Source organism: Pelobates fuscus, chromosome 12 (genome assembly GCF_036172605.1).
Source record: "Pelobates fuscus isolate aPelFus1 chromosome 12, aPelFus1.pri, whole genome shotgun sequence".
Taxonomy (NCBI): domain Eukaryota; kingdom Metazoa; phylum Chordata; class Amphibia; order Anura; family Pelobatidae; genus Pelobates; species Pelobates fuscus.
The window spans coordinates 86,165,738-86,188,250 of record NC_086328.1 but is presented as its reverse complement, the minus strand read 5'-3'; the positions used below and the strand labels follow the sequence as shown (position 1 = coordinate 86,188,250).

General features: G+C 41.8%; 1 protein-coding gene across 2 annotated transcripts in view; it reads right to left on the bottom strand.

Annotated features, from left to right (window-relative positions):
• Positions 1-14,014, bottom strand: part of MACROD1 (mono-ADP ribosylhydrolase 1) — a 750,918-nt gene extending 736,904 nt beyond the window's left edge. Inside the window, exons 1-2 of one of the 2 annotated variants that reach the window (XM_063437714.1) lie at positions 13,505-14,014; positions 13,130-13,231 (exon numbers count right to left, since the gene is read on the bottom strand). In XM_063437714.1, coding sequence (XP_063293784.1) covers positions 13,130-13,231; positions 13,505-13,868 — 466 coding nt within the window. In that variant the 5' untranslated portion in view covers positions 13,869-14,014. The remainder of the gene's footprint in view (positions 1-13,129; positions 13,232-13,504) is intronic. The other variant, XM_063437715.1, reaches the window with a different exon arrangement.
• Between the last annotated feature and the right edge of the window lie 8,499 nt (positions 14,015-22,513).

Sequence of the window (22,513 nt, the reverse complement as noted above, 5' to 3'; positions counted from 1 at the left end):
TACGCATAAATACGTCAACATCTGTCTTAAAGCCTCAGGACTCTTCCTCAAGGACAGCATAAGACGAGACTTACCACACTTATTACCACCAGAAGGTTCCAGATACCATTCGCAAGAAGTCAAGGTTAGTATCTACACAACATTCCAGTCCTCTCACCTTATCCTTAAATATACAATCGAACTGGCTACAGGGTCTAGGCTAATGCCTTAGCGCACCCTATCAGAAAACCCGTCCCAGCGAGGCCTTCCATCCCCCCCCCACCTCAACACGGAGGTACGGCCCCACGCCCAAATCATAGTTACAAGCCTTGCATGCCCTACTACAGGGCGCTAGTCAGGGCCTCACCTGTCACGGCCACACGTTTTGATTTCTCTCTACTGTCACCGAGAGGCCAACATCCCGCCACCACGTCTGTGGCAACTACGTCATAAGCCAAATCATAGGTAGAGCCTCTCACCGCCACTTGGTATTAGCAGGGCCTCACCTATCCAAACATTCAACAGTTAAGTTTTTCGCTTTGGCATCTAGCATTACAGTCCAGTTCTTCCATATACACCACCCCACATACCCCGCCTATTTACCTTACGCCCCTTCTAATATATCTTTCACATAATCATTCCTTTTAGAATGTCCCAAGAACCTATTCCAACCGAAGAATTGACAGAAGAAACTCCATTCACGCCTACCAGACCCGGGTCTCCAGGCGAATCACTCACTCTTTCAACCCCCACGTCCTTGAGAGCATGGACTATTCCCAAAATTACGTCCGAGCTTAGGCTCAGGGGAATCCCCTTTCCGGCCACAGCTAGGAAGGCTGAACTTTATAGGCTACTTACTCACCAAGCCCCCGAGCCCAGGCCAGGGACTAGCTCTCAAGGACAACAACCAAGCAACAGCACGGCCACCCAGGATACCCTGGCAGAGATCTTGGCCAATCTACAGACCCTCAATAGCAGGCTATCTAAGGTGGAAAGCGCCATCTCCTCCCCAGGTACTACCACGGTAGTCCCAGTCGCTTTCACGGCTGTACCTACTATACCAACATGCCCTCCTATACTCCCCCCTCCAGCACCGGGCACAGCCATTACACCATTTGAGTCACCAGCACACTCCGTCCCTGACTCTATCAGGAAAGATATCCTAGACGGGAAGGATGTGTGTCTGGTGTCCTTGCTCATAGCCTCACAGGATGTACTTGAGAACAAGGCATTCAATTACGGTGATATCTCTGTGGTGCTCAAGACAAGGGATCCCAGGCTTAATCACAGGGTTCACTAAAGGGTTTCTCACGGGTATTGTAGCCATTCCCCCAGGTACACTAGAATGCCCTAATCTCCAGTCAGCACGTTTAGACCCAGTCTCCATAGACACTCTCATTGCCTCTGAAATCACCAACGGTTTCATGATCGGCCCCTTCACCTCTTCACCATTCTCCTCCTGGTGCACTAACCCCATTGGTATTGCTATTCACAAATATTCTAATAAAACCGTCTAATTATTGATTTATCGGCACCGCACTCCTCTTTTGTTCCAAGCATAAACGCACTCATTCCAGCAGACGAATTCTCACTTCAGTACGTAACCATCAACGACGCCATACAGTCCATCATATCATCTGGTAATTGACCCTGGCTTAGCAAAACGGACATCACAAACGCGTTTAAATTACTACCCATGCACCCCTCACTCTGGCACTTACACTGTGTTAAATGGCGAGGGAAATATTACTTCTCTACACGACTCACTTTCGGTTCTCGAAGCAGCCCCAAACTGTTCGACATTTTCGCAGAGTCACTATGCTGGCTGCTTCTGAACGTCACCAGGTGTCACTCCGTTATCCACTACCTCGACGACTTTTTACTAATAGAGCCAGGGTCACCTTCACCCACAGCAATCAGAAGCACTACTGCACTATTTTCCACACTTGGAGTCCCTTTGTCCACAGCCAAAACTATAGGCCCCACAACTAAATTGACCTTTCTGGGGATAGAACTGGACTCGGTTAACCTCAGAGCTAGCCTCCCCCACGACAAACTGTCACGTTTGAGAGGGGAGATGACTTGTTCCTGCGGAATGATGTTTGCACTAGAAAATAACTTCAGTCCCTTCTCGGATCCCTGAACTTTGCGATGCGCATCATTCCGCAGGGAAGGTCTTTCATATCCAGACTCCTTTGCCTGCTGCACGGAGTTCCGGACTCTGGCACAGTTTCTTTGGACCCCCACGCCAAGGCTGACTTAGCTATGTGGGGGAAGTTTTTGAAGGACTGGAATGGAATCTCCATGTTTATTCCCCCTCTCTCCACCTCTTCACCCATCATCCACACAGACGCAGCAGCCAATACTGGTTTTTCAGCCATTTTTGGGAACCACTGGTTCAGGGGCCATTGGCCCACTGATACAGATGCCTTGCCAGGATTCAGAGAGACCTCAGCACTATTTGAAATTTATCCCATTGTGGCGGCCGCACACACCTGGGGTCATCTCTGGTCTGGCAAGGCAGTCAAATGCTACTCTGATAACTCGGCAGCTTGCGAAATCGTGAACAAAGGGCGATCATCTTCCCTGACCATCATGCGGCTGATTCGCAAGCTGACCTGGTTGGCAGCATCCGGCCAGTTTCACTTAGTTTGTTTTCACATCCCGGGTATTCACAACACGGCCGCTGACGCTCTCTCGTTCTCAATTTCAGGCATTTTCTCAGCCACTCCCAACGGCTCACCTACAACCATCCAGGACACCACGGTTCCACGATCTAATCCTGGATTAAGCACACTCTTGAACCACGCTAGAGCACTCACTCACCAAGCATTATCACCAAACACGGCTATCACTTACAATAGGGCTCTTAATATATTTAATAAATTCACAGCAGAGTTCGGTTTACAAGGTGACTTCTCTATTCAAACCATGGTGGCTTTTGCCTCTTTTTTCCACCTACACCTTAAATTATCTCACAACACCATTAAACTATATCTCACGGGGGTCCAGCACCACAGCCTCACCTTTTTTTTCCTAACAACACACCTTTCCTGTCTTCATACCCCGTCAAAAAGGTTTTGAAAGGAATATCAAAGGTTTCACCTCCACTCTCTACCATTAGATTACCTATAGATGGGCCTATCTTCAGGTCACTTAGCAATCTCCTTGACACAGCCCCATTCGACATCGGCACAAATACGGTGATCAAATCTGCTTTATATCTCGCTTTCTACGGTTTTCTCAGACCTAGAGAGTTCACCGTAATTTGTCAAGGAGATACGAAGCCAAGACTTAAAATATCACACCTCACTAAAATAGAGGATCACTACCAACTTTCGATCCCTACAACTAAAACCAACCGGTCACTACACCCTACTATAATTCCTCTCTTCCCTACTGATAATGCCTGGTGTCCGGTAAAAGTACTAGACCACCTACGGTCAACTCTGCACGGTCACCTACTGGACTCTCCGCTCTTAACACTACAAGGGCACCCGTTAAACACAGCAAAATTGATGATTCATATCAGAATTCTGTTATCTAAGCTCGGACACAACCCGATTGCATTCTCTAGGCACTCCTTCCGTATAGGAGCAGCCTCTAGCACTAACACACCGGTCCATATCATCAAGAGACTGGGGCGGTGGAAATCCTCCATATATACTGCATATATTCCACAGCCGGAGAAAGAGCTTCGCCAAGCTTTCAGCAACTTGGTTTTGTAAAAAATGCAATAAAGTGTGTATTTCTCGAATTTATCTTTTTGCCCTCTTATTTACAGGCCCACTCGTACGTTGGTTTCGGCACACCACAACCAACTTTGCTCACGGTTACTATCCATTACGTATTTAAATTCCGAGCACAAGTTAAAAGGCCTGAACTTGTGGAGGCCTGAATTTGTGGGAGGAGTAAGTCCCCTACTTAAACTCCCAGCCCCTACTCACCTCTGCCGTTCAGCTGATTGTCCCCACCCACCTACACCCTGTTATAATTACATTCTTCTTGGTGGGCCCTCTTATTTACAGGCCCACTCGTACGTTGGTTTCGGCACACCACAACCAACTTTGCTCACAGTTACTATCCATTACGTATTTAAATTCCGAGCACAAATATTAATTATATATATATATATGATCTAAGTATATATACACACACACATACACGACGTGTATTTAAATATTTATATATATATATATATATATATTAATATCAAATTACACGTAGACTGATACTGATTAAATATATATATAATTATTGTTATATATATTTATATATAATATAAAAAAATATATATGTAAATACGTAAAAAAATAAAATTAAAAAAATATTTAAAAATAAATAATTAAAAAATATATAGATGTGTTATTTCGTTCTAACTGTATTGTGATATTAATATATATATTTATATCAAAATACACGTAGAACAAAATATATATATCATAATATATATATCTATATACATAAATATATACGTATATATCACCATATATACCTATATATAAATAAAAATATTTTAAAAAATTTTATATATATATATATATATATATATATATATATATATATATATATTAATTCTACACATATATTTATGTAATAATTTTACATAATTAGGTATCCTAATTAATTACAATTAGCGGGACCTGCCTGACAACCCATGCCGAAAGTATAGGGAATTTAATTTGCTAGCACTATATTTAACCCTATAACTTTCCAAGACACCATAAAACCTGTACATAGGGGGTACTGTTTTACTCGGGAGACTTTTGCTGAACACAGATATTAGTGTTTCAAAACAGTAAAATGTATTTCAACGATGATATCGCCAGTAAAAGTGACGTTTTCTGCATTTTTCACGCACAAACAGCACTTACACGGACGATATTATTGCTGCAATACTTTTTACTGTTTTGAAATACAAATATTTGTGTTGAGCGAAGTCTCCCGAGTACAACAGTACCCCACATGTACAGGTTTTATGGTGTTTTCAAAAGTTACAGCGTCAAATATAAGGCTTGTGTTTCATTTTTTTCACATTAAAATTCACCAGATTGCTTACGTTGCCTTTGTGACCCTATGGTAGCCTAAGAATGAAAATTACCCCTATGATGGCATACCATTTGCAATAGTAGACAACCCAAGGTATTGCAAATGGGGTTTGTCCAGACTTTTTTAGTAGCCACTTAGTCACAAACACTGGCCAAAATTGGCGTTTTTTTGCATTTTTCACACACAAACAAATACTAACGCTAACTTTGGCCAGTGTTTGTGACCAAATGGCTACTAAAAAAAGACTGGACATAACCCATTTGCAATACCTTGGGTTGTCTACTATTGCAAATGGTATGCCATTATGGGTGTAAATTTAATTCCTGGGCTACTATACAGTCTCAAAGGCAACGTAACCAATCTGGCAAATTTCAATTGTAACACGCTATATTTGACCCTGTAACTTCCCAAAACACCATAAAACCTGTACATAGGGGGTACTGTTTTACACGTGAGACATCACTGAATACAAATGTGTATTGTATTGCAGTAAAAGCAAACAGTATTTTGACATCCACAGTTAAAATGTCATGTAGAACTAAAAAAAATTAAAAAATTCTTTTTTTCTCCCATTTTTTTATAAATTTTTTATATTAAATTATGTTCAATACCTAAATATTTGATGTTAAATGAAAGCCCTGTTTCCCCTGAATAAAATGATATGTAATAAGGGGGGGTGCATTTAATATGAAAGAGGTGAATTACGGTTGGACAGACATATAGCGCAAATGCCAGGTTTTGTTTACGTTTTGTTCTGTTCACAACTTGTACATTTGGCTGCGGTGTTAAGGGGTTAATATATATATATATATATATATATATATATATATATATATATCGTTAACAAAATACACTTAGAATGACATTATATATATATATATATATATATATATATATATATATATATATATATATATATATATATATATATATATATCTATATATAAAATACAAATAACCGCAAATATATATATATATATATAGATAAGTACATATAATTACATAAAAGATTACATTAGTATACACGTAGAATTTAAATACCTATAAATGCATGTATATTAAAATTCTACATGTATATTTAAATAATCTTTTAACGTAATTATGTGATTTGATTAATTAAAATTTGATTGACATGCCTGACAACACAGGGAGAAAGTGCAGAGAATTTAATTTGCAAGCACTATATTTGACCCTGTAACTCTCCAAGACACCATAAAACCTGTACATAGGGGGTACTGTTTTACTCGGGAGACTTCGCTGAACTCAAATATTCGTGTTTCAAACTGGTAAATTGTATTACAACGATGATATTTTAAGTAAAAGTGACGTTTTTTGCATTTTTTACAAGCGAACTGCACTTTTATGGTCTATATTATTGTTGTAATATGTTTTACTGTTTTAAAACACTAATATTTGTGTTTAGTGAAGTCTCCCGAGAATAACAGTACCCCCCATGTACAGGTTTTATGGTGTTTTGGAAAGTTAGAGAGTCACATATAAGGCTTGCATTTCATTTTTTTCACATTGAAATTTGCCTTTGAGAGCGTATTGTAGCCCAGGAATGAGAATTACCCCCATGATGGCATACCATTTGCAAAAGTAGACAACCCGAGGTATTGCAAGTGGGGTATGTCTAGTCTTTCTTAATAGCCAGTTAGTCACAAACACTGGCCAAATATTAGTTTTTTGCTTTTTTCACACAAAAACAAATATGAACGCTAACTTTGGCCAGTGTTTGTGACTAAGTGGCTACTAAAAAAGACTAAACATACCCCACTTTCAATACCTTGGCTTGTCTACTTTTTCAAATGGTATGCCATTATGGGGGTAATTCTCATTCCTGGGCTACCACACCGTCTCAAAGGTAACATTACCAATCTGGCAAATTTCAATTTGAAAATGGAATGTTCTATATTTGACCCTGTAACTTTCCAAAACAACATAAAACCTGTTAATGGGGGGTACTGTTGTACTCGTGAGACATCGCTGATTACAAATATGTGCATTTTTTTGCAGTAAAACCTAACAGTATTATGACATTCACAGTTAAAATGTCGGAATTGGCTGAATTTTGACTATGTTTATAATTAAAGTGTGCTGAGTTCGAATATGTGATTTATGTTTGTGGCATGTATATTTTCGAAGTTATTAATATTTTGTAAAAACTGTATTTCTCTGCCTGTGATTAATTATAAATTATTATAAATATATAATTATATTACCCATTGTGTTTAGTAATCATATCACAGGCAGAGGGGAGGATTTTGTGTGGGAGTGTCTGTGTGTATTGTACGGATTGATTGGTTGTATTTCAAAACCCTGTGGGCAGTACTAAGTTTGTGGATTGGGAATAAAAGAGGCTGTATGTGCCAGTACAGTCAGTTCTGCTTGACCTCAAAACTAAGTGTCGTCTCGTTATTGGGGGAATTGGATTGTATGCTGATTGCCAGGAGTGTAAGCTGATTGTATGCTTTTCCTATTCAGCTGTTTACAGCATTCATATGCTTGAGTATGCTTCTTCATTTCCGTGGTTGTGGTGACATTGGAAGTAAAAAGTAAATTATAAGTAAATCTGTTTTTAGACAGGTTGCTGGGCAAATGGGAAGTGGGGACCTTATCTATAGTGCCAAATAGAGCATATTATACAGTGTTAAAAAAAAAAAAAAAAACACCCTGAAATAGGTTAGGAGTAACTCTTTATTTGTGCTTTCTCTATTTTGACTTTGAAGTGGAAAGGACTGGTTTATAACAATAATTGAAAGGAAGTTAAGATGGAGATGCCTATTTGCAGGATAAGGAGGTATGGATTCCTACATTTAAAGGATTACCATGCCTGCCAACATTCCTAATGTCGTCCAACGTCCTGTTTTCTGGATCCTGTCCCGTTTTAGGGCCACCTGAGGAACTCTCTCCAAAAAGCACAGCTTGATCCCTAGATGCGCAGTGCTCGCTGCATGGGCTGCCATTAATGGGCTCGCCTGGTTGATTGGTAGGCAGCTTATCAGGATAACCAGCCAACAATATGGGTGCACCCGTCTCCTTTTCAAGCTGGCTCTGCCAATTTTAGGTTGTGCCAATGACATGATTCGCATCATTCTCCCATCATCACTGTGTCTTAAATTACACACTAGGGTCAGGCATCATGGTAAAGTGATGGGTTAGATCGATTTACTTTCTAAACACTGGATTTGGTTAGAGTAATCTTTCTGTGCTAGTCCCCTCCCACAATAAAAAAAAAAATGGTTAGAGTTAGGACCCACCTAGGGGGGTCTGCCTTGACGTTGGCAGGTGGGCTCATCCTCTCATGGCCATTGGAGATAACTAAAAAACCTCCATTTGTTTAAAAAATACATAGGGATTAAGGAGAGAGTGCAGGTAACTTGTTTTTCTTTGTTTTTTACTATATATTGGGGCTGATGTGTACTGTAGTCATTTGCAGCCGCCCAGTGATGGGAGTGAGCGCAGGACTTATCTTTCTGCATATATATATATATATATATATATATATATATATATATATATATATATATATATATTTATTATTTTCTTTTAAATTAAATCTAGTGCCCAGGCCAACTTCTCCCTGCAGCCTGATATTCCTCTAATGTCACAACCCCTTGCTCTAGGGATATCAGGGAGGACAGAAGTGACATGGAGGGGGCTGTGCAGCTAATGGATGTCTGGCTTTAGAAGACAAATTTACATATTCACCACCTGAAACACCTCAAAGGTGGAGTTACACCCCTGCTAGCAGAGGATTAAACTCCATATGTGCAGTCACAGTAAAATGTTCACATACATTAAAAACAGTAAAATGTTCACATACATACAAATCGGTGAAGTAGTCATGGTGCTTGGAGTACCCCTTTAATTATATTTTTCTGCACCTCACAGCTACCTATTAAAAGTCCTTGTCAAGGACATTTACCCTTTGTCTCGCACAGTGTGCAAGAAGATGCCTTTCTCTAGCAGCAGGTGCTAATAATTGTCTGCTACAGTGTTTGGAGCCCTCAGGAAGCGCTAGGAGCATCCTTCAATGGAGGTACCCAGTCGGGGTGCCCGTCGATGCGTTACACAGTGCCCTTCCTTTCCTTGGCCATGCATGTGAAATCACATGCATGCCCCCTGCTTAAATAGACCTCAGTTGACACAATAGTCAATACTGAGTATCTGTGATGTGCCACAGTCAGATGTCACCCGACTGTCGAGAGTATGGACTTGGCATCCAATGACAAAGTTGACAAAGGAAATCCAATGACAAATGATTAATGCACCACCTTTGCCAACCTGCAGCTTTTACATAAGGAAAAGTAGCCCTACTAGCAAGTATAAGTAATTACTGCACTCCACCATTCCAATGCATGTCGTAGAGAATAAATTAATCAACTACCTTAAAACATAGTGGTTTTGGTGCTTACTGTGCATTTAACTACAGGTGCTCCTCTCTTAACGAGCGAGTTCCATTCCTATGACTTGGTCGATAAGCGAGGACCGATGCTTATGATTCAAGGAAAGTATGCAAGGTACAGCTTTGTACTGTAAAGCTGTACCTCGCATCTTTGCCGCAAATGAGCCTTGACGAACAGTACAGGTACTAAATGTACTGGGATCCCTCTGAGTTGAATTTCGCCATGTAATCACGTTCATCTGTTTCTCATTCATGGCAAAGATGCGAACTACAGCTCTAAAGTACAAAGCTGTACCTCGCATCTTTGCCGCGAATGATCTACCGAATTTGACTTGCACGTCTCGTAACTCCGAGTGGTCGTTTAGCAAGTAGGTTGTAAAGTGAGGAACATCTATATTAGAATGGGTCAATACCTCTGAAGTGGCAGTTCGTCTTTAACACACGGAGCAGACTCTTAGTTTTACAAACAGGCAGTGTTATTCACTACAGAAAGAATTTTAGAGAATTCAAAGTAAATTTCAACTATAAACCCTAATTAGACTGCATTGAATTGGAAAAAGGATAGCTCTTCAGTGAATAAGCCCTGGGGTTTATTTACCAAAGTAAATTATTGTGAATTTAAAGTGAATTTCAAATTTTAGGCTAACATAGTTGTACTGAAAACAAACTTGGAGAATATTTCTAATTCTGCTATTTTGCCTTATAATTTGCTTTGAATCCCTGACAATCCACATTATAAAATAGTGAATAATCCTGTTAGGAAGTCAGTAAGAGATATAGGGAAAACTTACAGCTTCCTCTTGCAGAGTATAGTGGTAGGAATAAGATGCATAAGAGTTTCACCAAAATAATTTGTTTTTGGATGCATAGTTTGGGGTTCTCTCTTATACAGGCTAACAAATATGCTGGTGTTTAATTCCAACTAATGCCAATTTGCTCCTTTGAAAGGTCCACTACCCATCTGGCAACATTGCAACCCTTCCACTGTCAACTTTGGCCAATTATGAGCACCTGCTGCTAGAGAAAGGCATCTTCTTGCACACTGTGCGAGACAATAAAGGGTAAATGTCCTTGACAAGGACTTTTAATAGGTAGCTGTGAGGTGCAGAAAAATATCATTAAAGGGGTACTCCAAGCACCATGACTACTTCACCGATTTGAAGTGGTCAAGGTGCCTGGGGTCTGTATGTGAACATTTTACTGTGACTGCACATATGGAGTTTAATCCTCTGCTACCAGGGGTGTAACTCCACCTTTGACGTGTTTCAGGTGGTGAATATGTAAATTCGTCTTCAGGCATGGCAATCCTTTAAATGTAGGAATCCATACCTCCTTATCCTGCAAATAGGCATCTCCATCTTAACTTCCTTTCAATTATTGTTATAAACCAGTCCTTTCCACTTCAAAGTCAAAATAGAGAAAGCACAAATAAAGAGTTACTCCTAACCTATTTCAGGGTGTTTTTTTTTTTTTAACACTGTATAATATGCTCTATTTGGCACTATAGATAAGGTCCCCGCTTGCCATTTGCCCAGCAACCTGTCTAAAAACAGATTTACTGATAATTAACTTTTTACTTCCAATGTCACAGAGGCCTGACGTGGTCCAACCAGATGCTTTTCCAAGAGAAGCCTGTGATTGGTGGAACATTTTGCCATCTCACAGCACATGCGTGCACTGTGGGCCGGCAAGAGGAGGGTAAAAAAAAAAAAACAAATAAATACATGTATGCAAAGGAGGGAGGGGATAGATATCTTTCCCTTGCAGGCAGTCTATTTCAGAAGTGTAACTCCACTTCCAACATTGTCACTAAGGCATCATTAGCCAACCCAGAACAAGAGTTTTGGGCAGGCGAATGTCAATTCTGTACATATATCTATGCACAGAATTAAATTTATGAGCTCTTTAGGTCCCACATGCGCGTCACAGCCACCAAGAGAGGACCCTGGCGCAAGGCAGGAACAGGCAAGAGGGCAAACCAATACAAAACGGTTTGCCCCATTACTAAAGTGGGCTGTAGTGGTTATGATGCTTGAACTAACTCTTTAATTGAATCAATTGCAGACAAATTATAGTTTCGATTTAAAGGGACACTATAGGTCACCTGAACGACTTTAGCTTAATGAAGCAGTTTTGGTGTATAGAACATGCCCCTGCAGCCTCACTGCTCAATCCTCTGCCATTTAGGAGTTAAATCCCTTTGTTTATGAACCCTAGTCACACCTCCCTGCATGTGACTTGCACAGCCTTCTATAAACACTTCCTGTAAAGAGAGCCCTATTAAGGCTTTCTTTATTGCAAGTTCTGTTTAATTAAGATTTTCTTATCCCCTGCTATGTTAACAGCTTGCTAGACCCTGCAAGAGCCTCCAGTATGTGATTAAAGTTCAATTTAGAGATTGAGATACAATTATTTAAGGTAAATTACATCTGTTTGAAAGTGAAACCAGTTTTTGTTCATCCAGGCTCTGTCAATCATAGTCAGGGGAGGTGTGGCTAGGGCTGCATAAACAGAAACAAAGTGATTTAACTCCTAAATGACAGTGAATTGAGCAGTGAAATTGCAGGGGAATGATCTATACACTAAAACTGCTTTTATTTAGCTAAAGTAATTTAGGTGACTATAGTGTTCCTTTAAACTGAAGTTTCCACAGTGTCATCTACAGTTCAGTGTTGTACTCTTCAGCATGCACAACCAAGAAGGGCTCCTGGAAGAGGAAATATGGGGAGCTGAGGAAAGACCTTGGTAGAGAAGATGACAGCACCGAAAAGGGAAATTTGCACAGAAGAATAATCTACTATCGTCCTCTCCCGGCCACTGCATGCAAAGCTTACACCCTTTCAAGATTTTTGCAAAACATGCAATGACAATGAAAGTGACAGGTCCGCTTTAAAAAAAAAATCAAAAAACTTCAGGGCACTTGAGCTATTCACCAGTAATTTGACATATATTTTACAAATTATTTTTTATCTTACCATAATGGTTACCTATGTTTCTTCCAGTCTGAGTAAATCTGATAAAACCAGAGGCTTATACTTCAGCAGCATCATACAATCTCATACCACGTTTAAATGGCATTAACTAGATGAGAGCCATCCGCTGACAAATTCAGCCAATGAATACTGTTTAACCCAGGTGTGAAAATGTGACGATCAGACAAGCCAAGGACACCTAACATAGCAATTTGTAAAACGGCTTGATGAGTTATTGGCAGAGGGTATGTGGAAACTGCAGGCACCAGTGATGCAGCAATGAGCAGAAGAAATTGGCAACACAAGAAGATTTGGCTGCCTGAGTGACAGCCCCAGTGTCACAGCATGCTTTAAAATAAAAATATTCCCACAAATTAACATGGTTGCATCAGCCAACCTGCATATTCCATAAATAGTTGTGCAGAGGTTTACATGATCTGCAAATTACTTGAAAACAAATCGGGATACTCCTGGTGTTTGCATAAGATGAGACACTGACACACATATTTCTTCCCCTTTTGCAAGGAGTGCAAGTTTAACCTGTAGTTTACTTCAGGTCTCACCAACATTTTATAGTTTATGCATACAACCTGCATATCTACAGAAAGCAATTATTTACCAAATATATTGCTGTATGTTAGCAAGAAAGAAAGATTAAAAAAATATATATTTTTTGTTTCTTTATACAATAACAAGCGGTTTACACTTCTTGAACCCTCACTTTTAGCATGGTCTTTCCAAGATGGAATATCCTTAAGCGTGATATAGTCTTTGATACCATAATGTTCACGCCTCTTCTTAGTGTCCAGCTCTTTGAGGAACTCTATAAAAAGTAAAACAATAACATTTGCAGTTAATGTCAAGTCTGTCCAGTATATTATAAAAAAAATAAAAAGTATGTGTTGTGTTTTTTTTAATAGTTTTACCATACTTATCCCTCAAATTAGAGAATGCATACAGTTAGTGTGTGTACACACACACAGGTGTATATACATATGCATGCACACATTGTCCAGTATTAAATTTTACAACACATAAACTCTGTATTGTGGTGCATTTTTATATATATATATATATATTCCTTTACTATTCTCACTTTTTGCTTCCTTCCAGTTGGTGGAAGGAGAACGCAGGTCAAGTTTACCACTGGTAGCCATGGGTCGACTGGACCAAAATGGCGGGAAGGTTTGATAAGCCGTACACCTGTAGGGAGGATTCTGATTCTGAGCCAGGGAAGATTCCAAGTGGGCGTGGCTACGGAGGAACAACTTTACCGGCGCACGCTGATTGGTCGACGGGCCCAGATGATGGAACGCGGCAAATTTAAACCAGGAAAAGGCTAGTGGGAGAGACGGTAAACGGGACCGGCCGGGCTGGACAGCTAGCGTCTCTAAAAGCCAAGCTCGACGGAAAGGCTGGAGAGTGAAGGAGCGGGGCTGTGTGAGCAGGACAGGAATCATCTGGGCAGGTTATTATTAGCCGCCACACAAGAAGCAGCTGGCTGGGGGGGGATTTCCCACCGGCCAGATATTATTAGCCCGCAGGCGAATTGCTCTTCCTTATATGTATGAAGTTATGACAGGAACGCGACTTGGGAGGTATCCCGCTGACAGAGCTGGGCTATCAGGAAGTGTGTGGAACGCGCGTGCGTTCCACGCCTCAATGTCACGGCCAAGTTTGGACTAGTTTTACAGCACCTGCTGGCTTTTGTTTATTTTGTTTTCTTCCTGCTCTGTTCTAGCCTACCAGGCACATTGTAGTTACTTCATGTGTTATTTTATCTGGATAATGTCACAAAATGTTTTGGTTAAATGCAGGGTTATCAGATTTTTTGGAAAGATAGAAGAATGAATATATATATATATATATATATATATATATATATATATATATATATATATATATATATATATATATATATATATATTAAAAAAAACATTTCTACCTAACCACTAAAATACACAGGTGAATGATGGAAATACACACCTGAATAGTCAATTACAATATGTCTACCTATAAATTCAGTCCAACCAAATTCCCTCAATCCAGTTAGATCGTGTGTCTTTAGCAACATTTTGATAACCTATTCTCCAATGGAGTTAGCGGACACCACAATAAAAACACTTTATTTAAGTTGAATTCATATTCAGTTATTGTTTATATACATTAAGTTAATATTATGTATAACTTTTTTATGAGTAATTTCAAGTTTAAAGGACCACTATAGGCACCCAGACCACTTCAGCTCAATGAAGTGGTCTAGGTGCCAGGTCCCTCTAGGATTAACCCTTTCTGCTGTAAACATAGCAGTTTTAGAGAAACTGCTATGTTTACAAATGGATTAATCCAGCCTCTAGTGGCTGTCTTATTAACATCCGCTAGAGGCGCTTCCACGCTTCTCACTGTGATTTTCACAGTGAGAAGATGCCACCATCCATAGGAAAGCATTGAGAATGATGGGAAAGGAGGAGAGTCCCCAGCGCCGAGGGAGCCCGGTGCTGGAAAAAAGGTAAGGGATGAACCCCTTCCTCCGCCTAGAGCCAGGCGTGAGTGGGACCCAAGGACCCTATAGAGCCAGGAAAACGAGTGGTTTTTCTGGCACTATAGTGGTCCTTTAATCTTACCAAAGCATGAAACCTACCATATGAAACAATATAATACATTTTACATACTTACCAACATCAGGTGAAAGTGGACAAGGAGTGGGAAGGCCTAAAGGGGTCCCACTCAGGGTTGACAATGCAGAGAATGCTGCCAAATCATTCTCTGCATCGTTCTACTGCCCTTGGCACAGTGTGAACTTATGATGTGCTCACACTGTGCTGGGGTAAAAAAGGAGTATGGATATGGTGGTATATTATGGAGTGACAGGGAGGGTTGTTTTTGTTTGAGCAAGACAGGCCAAAACACACAGTTGTAGTTTATTAGCAAAGAACAAATTTTTAAAAAATACATAAATATGGATACATCTTTGTCTGCCTACAGAAGGAAAAAGTGACATCAGACGCCGGAAACAAAAAAGCATCTGTATCAAAAGCACAAACATCTCATGCCCATCGAAAAGAGACCAAAGAAGTAACTTCAACTTATAATACAACAATAATTGACACAATGATAACTAGAAACCATGGGGCCCCGGTGCCAAAATTGCCCTCATCCACCCCCCACATCTACCTTGCCCCCCACACATGCAGACACATACATGTAGAGACACATACATACAGACACACATACACAGGGATCGTAGCTGCGGCCGGGCCCCCTGGAGTAAGGGGCCTGGTCGCAGCTGCGACCATGGTAGGTATGCCACTGCCTGCACAGGATACCGTTGTCTCACCCATACACTAGTGGAGACATGGTGAAGTAGAACTGGTTTATTAAGGCAAAGCACACTGAATTTATACACAGACCCCCAGCATGGGACAGAGTGCTTGGTAGTTTCCCGGTCACCTTAACCCCTTATGGACACATGACGGATATATTCTGTCATGATTCCCTTTTATTCCAGAAGTTGTGTCCTTAAGGGGTTAAATCACGGCGCTTTCTGTGAATACAAGGAGCTCCTCCAAGTTCTAGGTGTCACCTCCTCTGTTAACCCTCAAAAGCGCTCTAAATGGTACTGGGATCGAGAGCACTCTGTTTAATAAAGTTTTAGCAGATCACCGCAACTCCGCCGTCCGATTTTAGAGTTCCGGGTGAGTTCACGGTAGCTCTCTGTCAAGTGCACCGTACCTCAGCACTGCACTCTGGCAGACAACTGGTGGTCTTGGGGTGGGTAGAGTTAGATGATGGGCTGGGAGGCAATGGCTGGAGGGTTAGGGAATAGTCTTTTGAGAGTATGTTGGGGAGTTCGGTAGCCTAGCAAGGTGACAAAGTGGCCCGTCACAGCATCCTTAGTGACACCAAGCATCATTCTACTTATAAGACTACAGATGTACATCAGGCCTCACTCAACTCAGTGAAAGACTGCATTTTCCATCCTGCAGTGAAACACCTACCACTCTCAGGCCTCACTCGACTCAGTGAAAGACTGCATTTTCCATTATGCAGTGAAACACCTACCGCTCTCAGGCCTCACTCGACTCAGTGAAAGACTGCATTTTCCATCCTGCAGTGAAACACCTACCACTCTCAGGTACTGAATGAAGCTGGAAGATACTCCACCTCCTGTATTCCTGGATTGCTAACATTCTCATGTATTACTATAGATTTGTAACCATTTTACCTGTAGTTTGTAATATTTTGTGCATGCAGTATGTACTATAGTAATTTAATGTTTCTGACCAATATTTCATGTAGACAGTTATTAATATTTTGGGTGATAGAATTTGGTTGCTAAACTTTTCAATAGTATAAAACACATGGATACTCTACCCCTCCCCCCCACTTTTCTCCTCCCCAGTTGTAAATACCTTCATATAACTGTTCAATCATATTCTCTGTTATTCAGGCCTCACTCAACTTAGTGAAAGACTGCATTTTTTTTATCCCCACTTCCCACCTGCCCAGGGTCCCCCTTAATATATAGCATGCTTCTCCAGCTGTTTGAGATTATCACCCAATTACCTCTTCATTCCCCTAACATCTTACCAATAGCTACTTCTCTGTTAACTCGTTCAGCCATCACCTCCAAACTTCCCCTGCTACCTCTTGTCTCAAACCCCCGTGGTTTCCTTTAGATTGTAAGCTCACGGGCCATCTAGCCAAGCACTTTGTATAAAAGAGCTCCAATGGCTAGATATCAGCTTGCGGGCAGGGCTCTCTTACCTCTTGTATTTGTCTGTGTATATTGTACGTTTCTCCACTAATTGTACAGCTCTGCGGAATCTGTTGGCGCTTTATAAATAGCAACAATAATAATACTACTACAAATGACACAGGTTGCACAGCTTTTGGCTTTCTTTCATGCAGACAACTCACTGAGCCCCTGGGCATTCATAAGATCTTTCTGACTATCGCTCTTTGACCTGCTGTGGTTTTTGTATACCCATGAGTGCGTTCATACTATTGGTGCGTTCATACTTGGATGTTCTGTTTATTAACCTCAACTTGTTTGACCATTCTTGTTCTCTGTAATCCTGACCTTGTCTTGTCTCTCGATTCTGTGTACTTCTGTTATCTTGGACCTCTGCTTGTTTTTTATATTTACTCTTTCTGCTATTCGTGGATTAGAGTTGCATGAATACATCTTTAGACATAATAGTATAGCCACGTTTCTTATGGAGTCCATGATGTTGTAAATTGTGTTTCTATGGTGGTGTATCAATAAAGCTTTTATGTGTTCCACTGGTGGAGGAGCAAGTGCAATCACCGCTTTCTCTGACGCTTGGACGTAGTAGCGTCATCGAGGAGAAGTGCTGGTGTATGAGCATGCCCTGCCACAGTGGTGCGGTTTTTAGCTATTTAAACAGAGAAGATCACAACTATCTCCTGAGAAAGACCGCATTATAAAGGGAGGAAACGCGTTGAATAGCTATTTTATCCTGCCGTGCAAGTGGTGTCCACACAGAATCTCTGCTGGAGAAGAGGATCCCGAGTCCCTGGAGTCATGACCATTGGTTCTGCAGGTATACTTCCACTAATATTGGGGAACTTCACTAATATTGGTGGGATTATCTGTCCAGCATTGGCAAAGCTCCTTTTTGCACATTGTATGAAATATGTGCATTGCTGTTTGTGTGGGTTGTTTTTTTTTTGTTTTTTTTTGGTGTAATTTGAGCAAATGTATTGTGCCATGATCTCTCTGGCTTTTGCTTTTTTTATTTTATTATGACCTACTTTAATTCATTTGATATTTATTATTTTGATATGTATTATTTATGTGCTGGTATCTGGCACCCTCTGGTGTGTATTTGTAATAATCCTATTACAGAAAAAGCAAAAAATTACTGTGGGTGTCTTGTTTATTTGTTTTATGTGTAAGGTACCTTTAAGAAAATCTTCTGGGGGGGGCGGGGCCGGACCGCCATGCAGAGAGGTCGCACATAAGGCGAGCTCCTGCAGAAAAACGACCTTAACGCCTGTTAAAAGCATTAAAAACTACTTATCTGCAGTGTGGAAGCAACGGTCCTGCGGGCAAAGAGAAGCTGGTGCTGAGGCCCATCTGACCACAAGCATCCTGACATCGGCACAGCCACATCTGAGGCCTACCCGGGTGGTGAGTGAGGTGGACGGCCGCCGCCTCGCTATCCTGCCCTGCGGTTTCCTCTCGGAACTCCGAAGCCACGCAGTAGAGGCCCCGTTTCTCTCCCCCCCCCCCTCCCCTTTGGACCGGTGTGGGTCATCCTGGTCCCAGGAGACTGTCCCCGCGACCTGAAGCGCAAGGATAGAAGACCCCCTATGCTAAAATGGCAGCTGTGGCGGGCAAAAAAGAAATGGCGGTAAAGCTAGAAACCACCAAGGCACAGCAGGCCAGAACTCTCGGGGAAGCACGGACGGTGGAGAGACAGAGGGATGCCTCAACACCGCTACACCTCCGCTTATAAGCGGGAACCCAAGCTCCTGTGGTGAAGTACAGTCGGTACCTGATCCCTTACCACATAACACTGCCAATCCTGCCTCCATGTCCAACTCACTGGCGCTCCAGCTATCTCCTGCAGAGGACTGGGCAGCGGCAGGGGACTATACCCGGCGAATGCACTCACCACGCTCCACGCTGGACTTGCTTCTACACATTGTGCGGGACTCACCCCTGTCATGCCGAAGACTTAACAGAGCGCGGGATGGAAAAGCCTGAATCGTCTGGGGGTCCCCCCCTGGGACTGAGCAGCGGTCAGTGGGGATGGCTCCTGTCATTTATATAAGTTGAGACGCTTCCTTAACACACCAAGCAAATACCACTCCTGGCATAACTCAAGCATCTTCGTTCTTTTTTCTCTGTTTTCTTTTCTCACATTTGTTTTTATCTAGCCATACATTAAGTCTCCCATTCCACACGATACTAGAATAGGGCTGTTTCTCACAAATGCATACCCAGCAACGAGATTATTCCAACATACTATGAGATTTAAAGCGATATCCAACCTATGTTATCTCTAACCAGACATGTCGTTAGTATTTAAAATGCATACCTCTCACTTGTGTATATTTGAGCCTAACACTGCTGTCTTGTTTAGCATGGCTTACCAGGAATTAGCTCTCTCATTTTAAAGATTTAAAAGCGACATTGCCATATACTGATACAAATGCTTGTAATTAACTTTTACTTAACATGTGACTAAGCTTGAATTAACAGAACTTTCAGTTTAAAACCGAATCTCTTATTGTGACATAACCTTTCCAGCTTTAGACTGATATTAATATAAAAATGTGCTGTCAAATCGCATGCCATATCAAATCCAATGTTACTAATCAGCTTGCCAATGCTGTTGTGGCATCGCAAGAACAAATGTTAACTGTCTTTCCATGTACAAGAAAAATAAAGAATTACAAAAAAGAAAATCTTCTGAACGTTTGAAAACGTTATTTTTTTTTTTTTTTTAAGACACACTGACGTCGTTCACACTGAACGATTAAATACGTGCAGCATCAGTGCCTCTATGCACTATCAATGTGTTTTTATATGCAGATGTGTATGCTATTTCTCTATTTCCCGGCACTATCCATCTGGCCATTGCTGAAACTACCTGTAACAGTCACCTGGGGACCTGTAACAGTTTAACCGGAGTTGGAGCCCAGTTGCAGGAGATGGCACAGGGAGGAGGCAAAAACCAGTAGCGCAGTACAGATTAAGGGGAAATCCAAAGGCAGGATCAGACAAGAAGCAGAAGTCAGGGCTGGCAGCCGAGTAACGAAGTTGGTAAATCAGGCAGAGGTCAGAGTCCAGGAAATCAGTCAGTAACGTAGCAAAAATCCGGCAGGAAAAACCAAACAGGCAAAATGACCAGATCCTAGGTTTCAGTCAGGGCTGGCTTTTAAAGCCTGCTAATTAGATGCAGCTGACCCTAATTGGAAATGGGCTGCAGGTGGGTCAGCACTGCTTAATCCAGGCAAGGGGTCAGGAAGCAGAATAATGCAGATAGATACTGAAGCCCTCTGGCGGACAGCAGAGAACTTGACCGGGATGCTGTCTGCCGTGACACTACCTCCCGTTCGCCTTCTGATAATTTGGCTTTCGATTAGGACAGGATTCATTCACAACTTTGACATTTTTTTTTTTTTTAATTCTTTATTTTTATTGTGCAGGTGGGTACATAACTTTGTCAAAACGCCACAACAGTGTGTATATGTATATATATATATATATATATATACATATACATATACATATACATACAGGTTAGGTAGTGGCATGAGAGTTCGCACCTTTTTATTTTTTTTTTATATTACCAAGCTTTACAGAATGAGTAGGTTTGTACAGTGAGAATTAAACAGTTAATAAGGCATGCTAACAGTGCTGGAAAACAATGTTAATTAAGTTGGTTTCATTGCAGGTTAATATATACAGCCACATATATGGCTCTACTGCCACAACACTTCTAGCATGACGGCCTTCCAGCTTGTAGGCTGGGTGTGTGTATGGAACTAATGTGTTTAGGGGAGAACCATTTAGGAGGGTCTGAGCAGCGTCGTTACTATAGTTAACCCCTTGGTGTCTCTGTGTGCCTTAAAGTGTACACCGCTTCAGGTAGGCGACTCAGGAGGCATAGGTAACTTAGGCTCTAATATAGAATTACATGAAATGATATGTAGTGGCATAACATGAACTTGCCCCTTAACGTGTCTTGCTCTATCCCTGTGACCAGGGACATCACCAGGTAAACAGTTAAACTAAGATACTGACGTAGTGTCCCTGACACATTTCCCGTGCTGCTTGGGATGTGTCCTATGTCTATTCATGGTGGGCGGTCAGGTTCTACAGGCTATATCAGAGTGTCTAAGACTCGTTAGTAAAAATACGAGTAGGACAATGGTTGTGTATATAGTTGTTCACTAACATTAGCTGTCGTGTGTGGTGTGAAAGATATTGTTAGGTACTAAGTAGGGAGTGTATCCCTTTACACTACTAACATGCTAGCTAGTCGTTGTGCTATGTGTTACATGGTATTAGTTACATGTCATTAATTACAACTGGTCACGAAATAATGCAGCGATAGTGCCGTTAACAGGGCAGAGAAATCAAATAACTCAAAGTTAATAAAGAGAAGACCAAGGGAGAAAACCCAAACTTTGGTCGCCTAGGTGATGCCAGGCTGAGTCAACTTTTGCCACTTAGCGGCTTTTAACGGGAGTCCAGCTTCACAGCTATTCTCGCGGAAATGGGCTCCCATGCCCCATTGATTTGGTAAGTGCCGTTCTGTCTACCCTAATGGGGGCTGGCCAAATATGATAGTCCTTGCAGGCTCTCACCTGGCACCAGTAACGTGTTTCTGCTGGTGAGGCAGTCCCCAGCACGGGATGTTGAGGTCGTCAGGTGCTGGCAGCCTACACCTCAGGTCTGTGTAGCTGTCCTCATTCAGCCGATGCCAACCTTGTAGGTCTGTCGGTGGCTCCGTGTGTGAAGGCGTGGGGAGCTTCCTCGCAGGATGTTGTCTCCGATAAGCCTTGTGAGAGTCTTCTCGCCGAGCCTCTGTGTATGTAGTGTCCTGTTCAGACCGTCTTGCCAGAGCAGAGTTCGGGCAGTGCGTGGGCGGAGGAGGCATGTGGTTAGTCCAGTTAGGCCTGCGGGGTATTGCAAGTAAGTGCATCGTGTGGTGAGATACGGAGTGGCCGTCGCGGTCGCTTTGTAAGTTCCATGGGTAGGACTGCCCTTGAGTCGTGGTCGCTGGATTTCAGGTGGAAGGTAACTCCGAGGTAGGCTTTCACCTCCCAGGTGGGTATGTGCACCTCTCGGCCCGGCATGTCTTCCGCTTCGCCGCCATGTTAGGGCTCGGCTGGGTGTCGTTGCTGTGGTCATTTGCTTTGTAGCTGGGGTCGGTTTGTGCCGCGAGTGGTCACCCGCCTGGTTCTGGGCAGGATTGTGCTGTTTACGTGCCAGTTTGCGCCAGAGTTGGCCCTGTGCGCGCCAAGTTGAGTGTGCTGTAGCCCTTTTTGTGGTTTCCTCGTGGTTGCTTTGATGGACGAAGTCCATGTGTAATATCAGCGTGCTGTTGCATGCGCTTTTCAA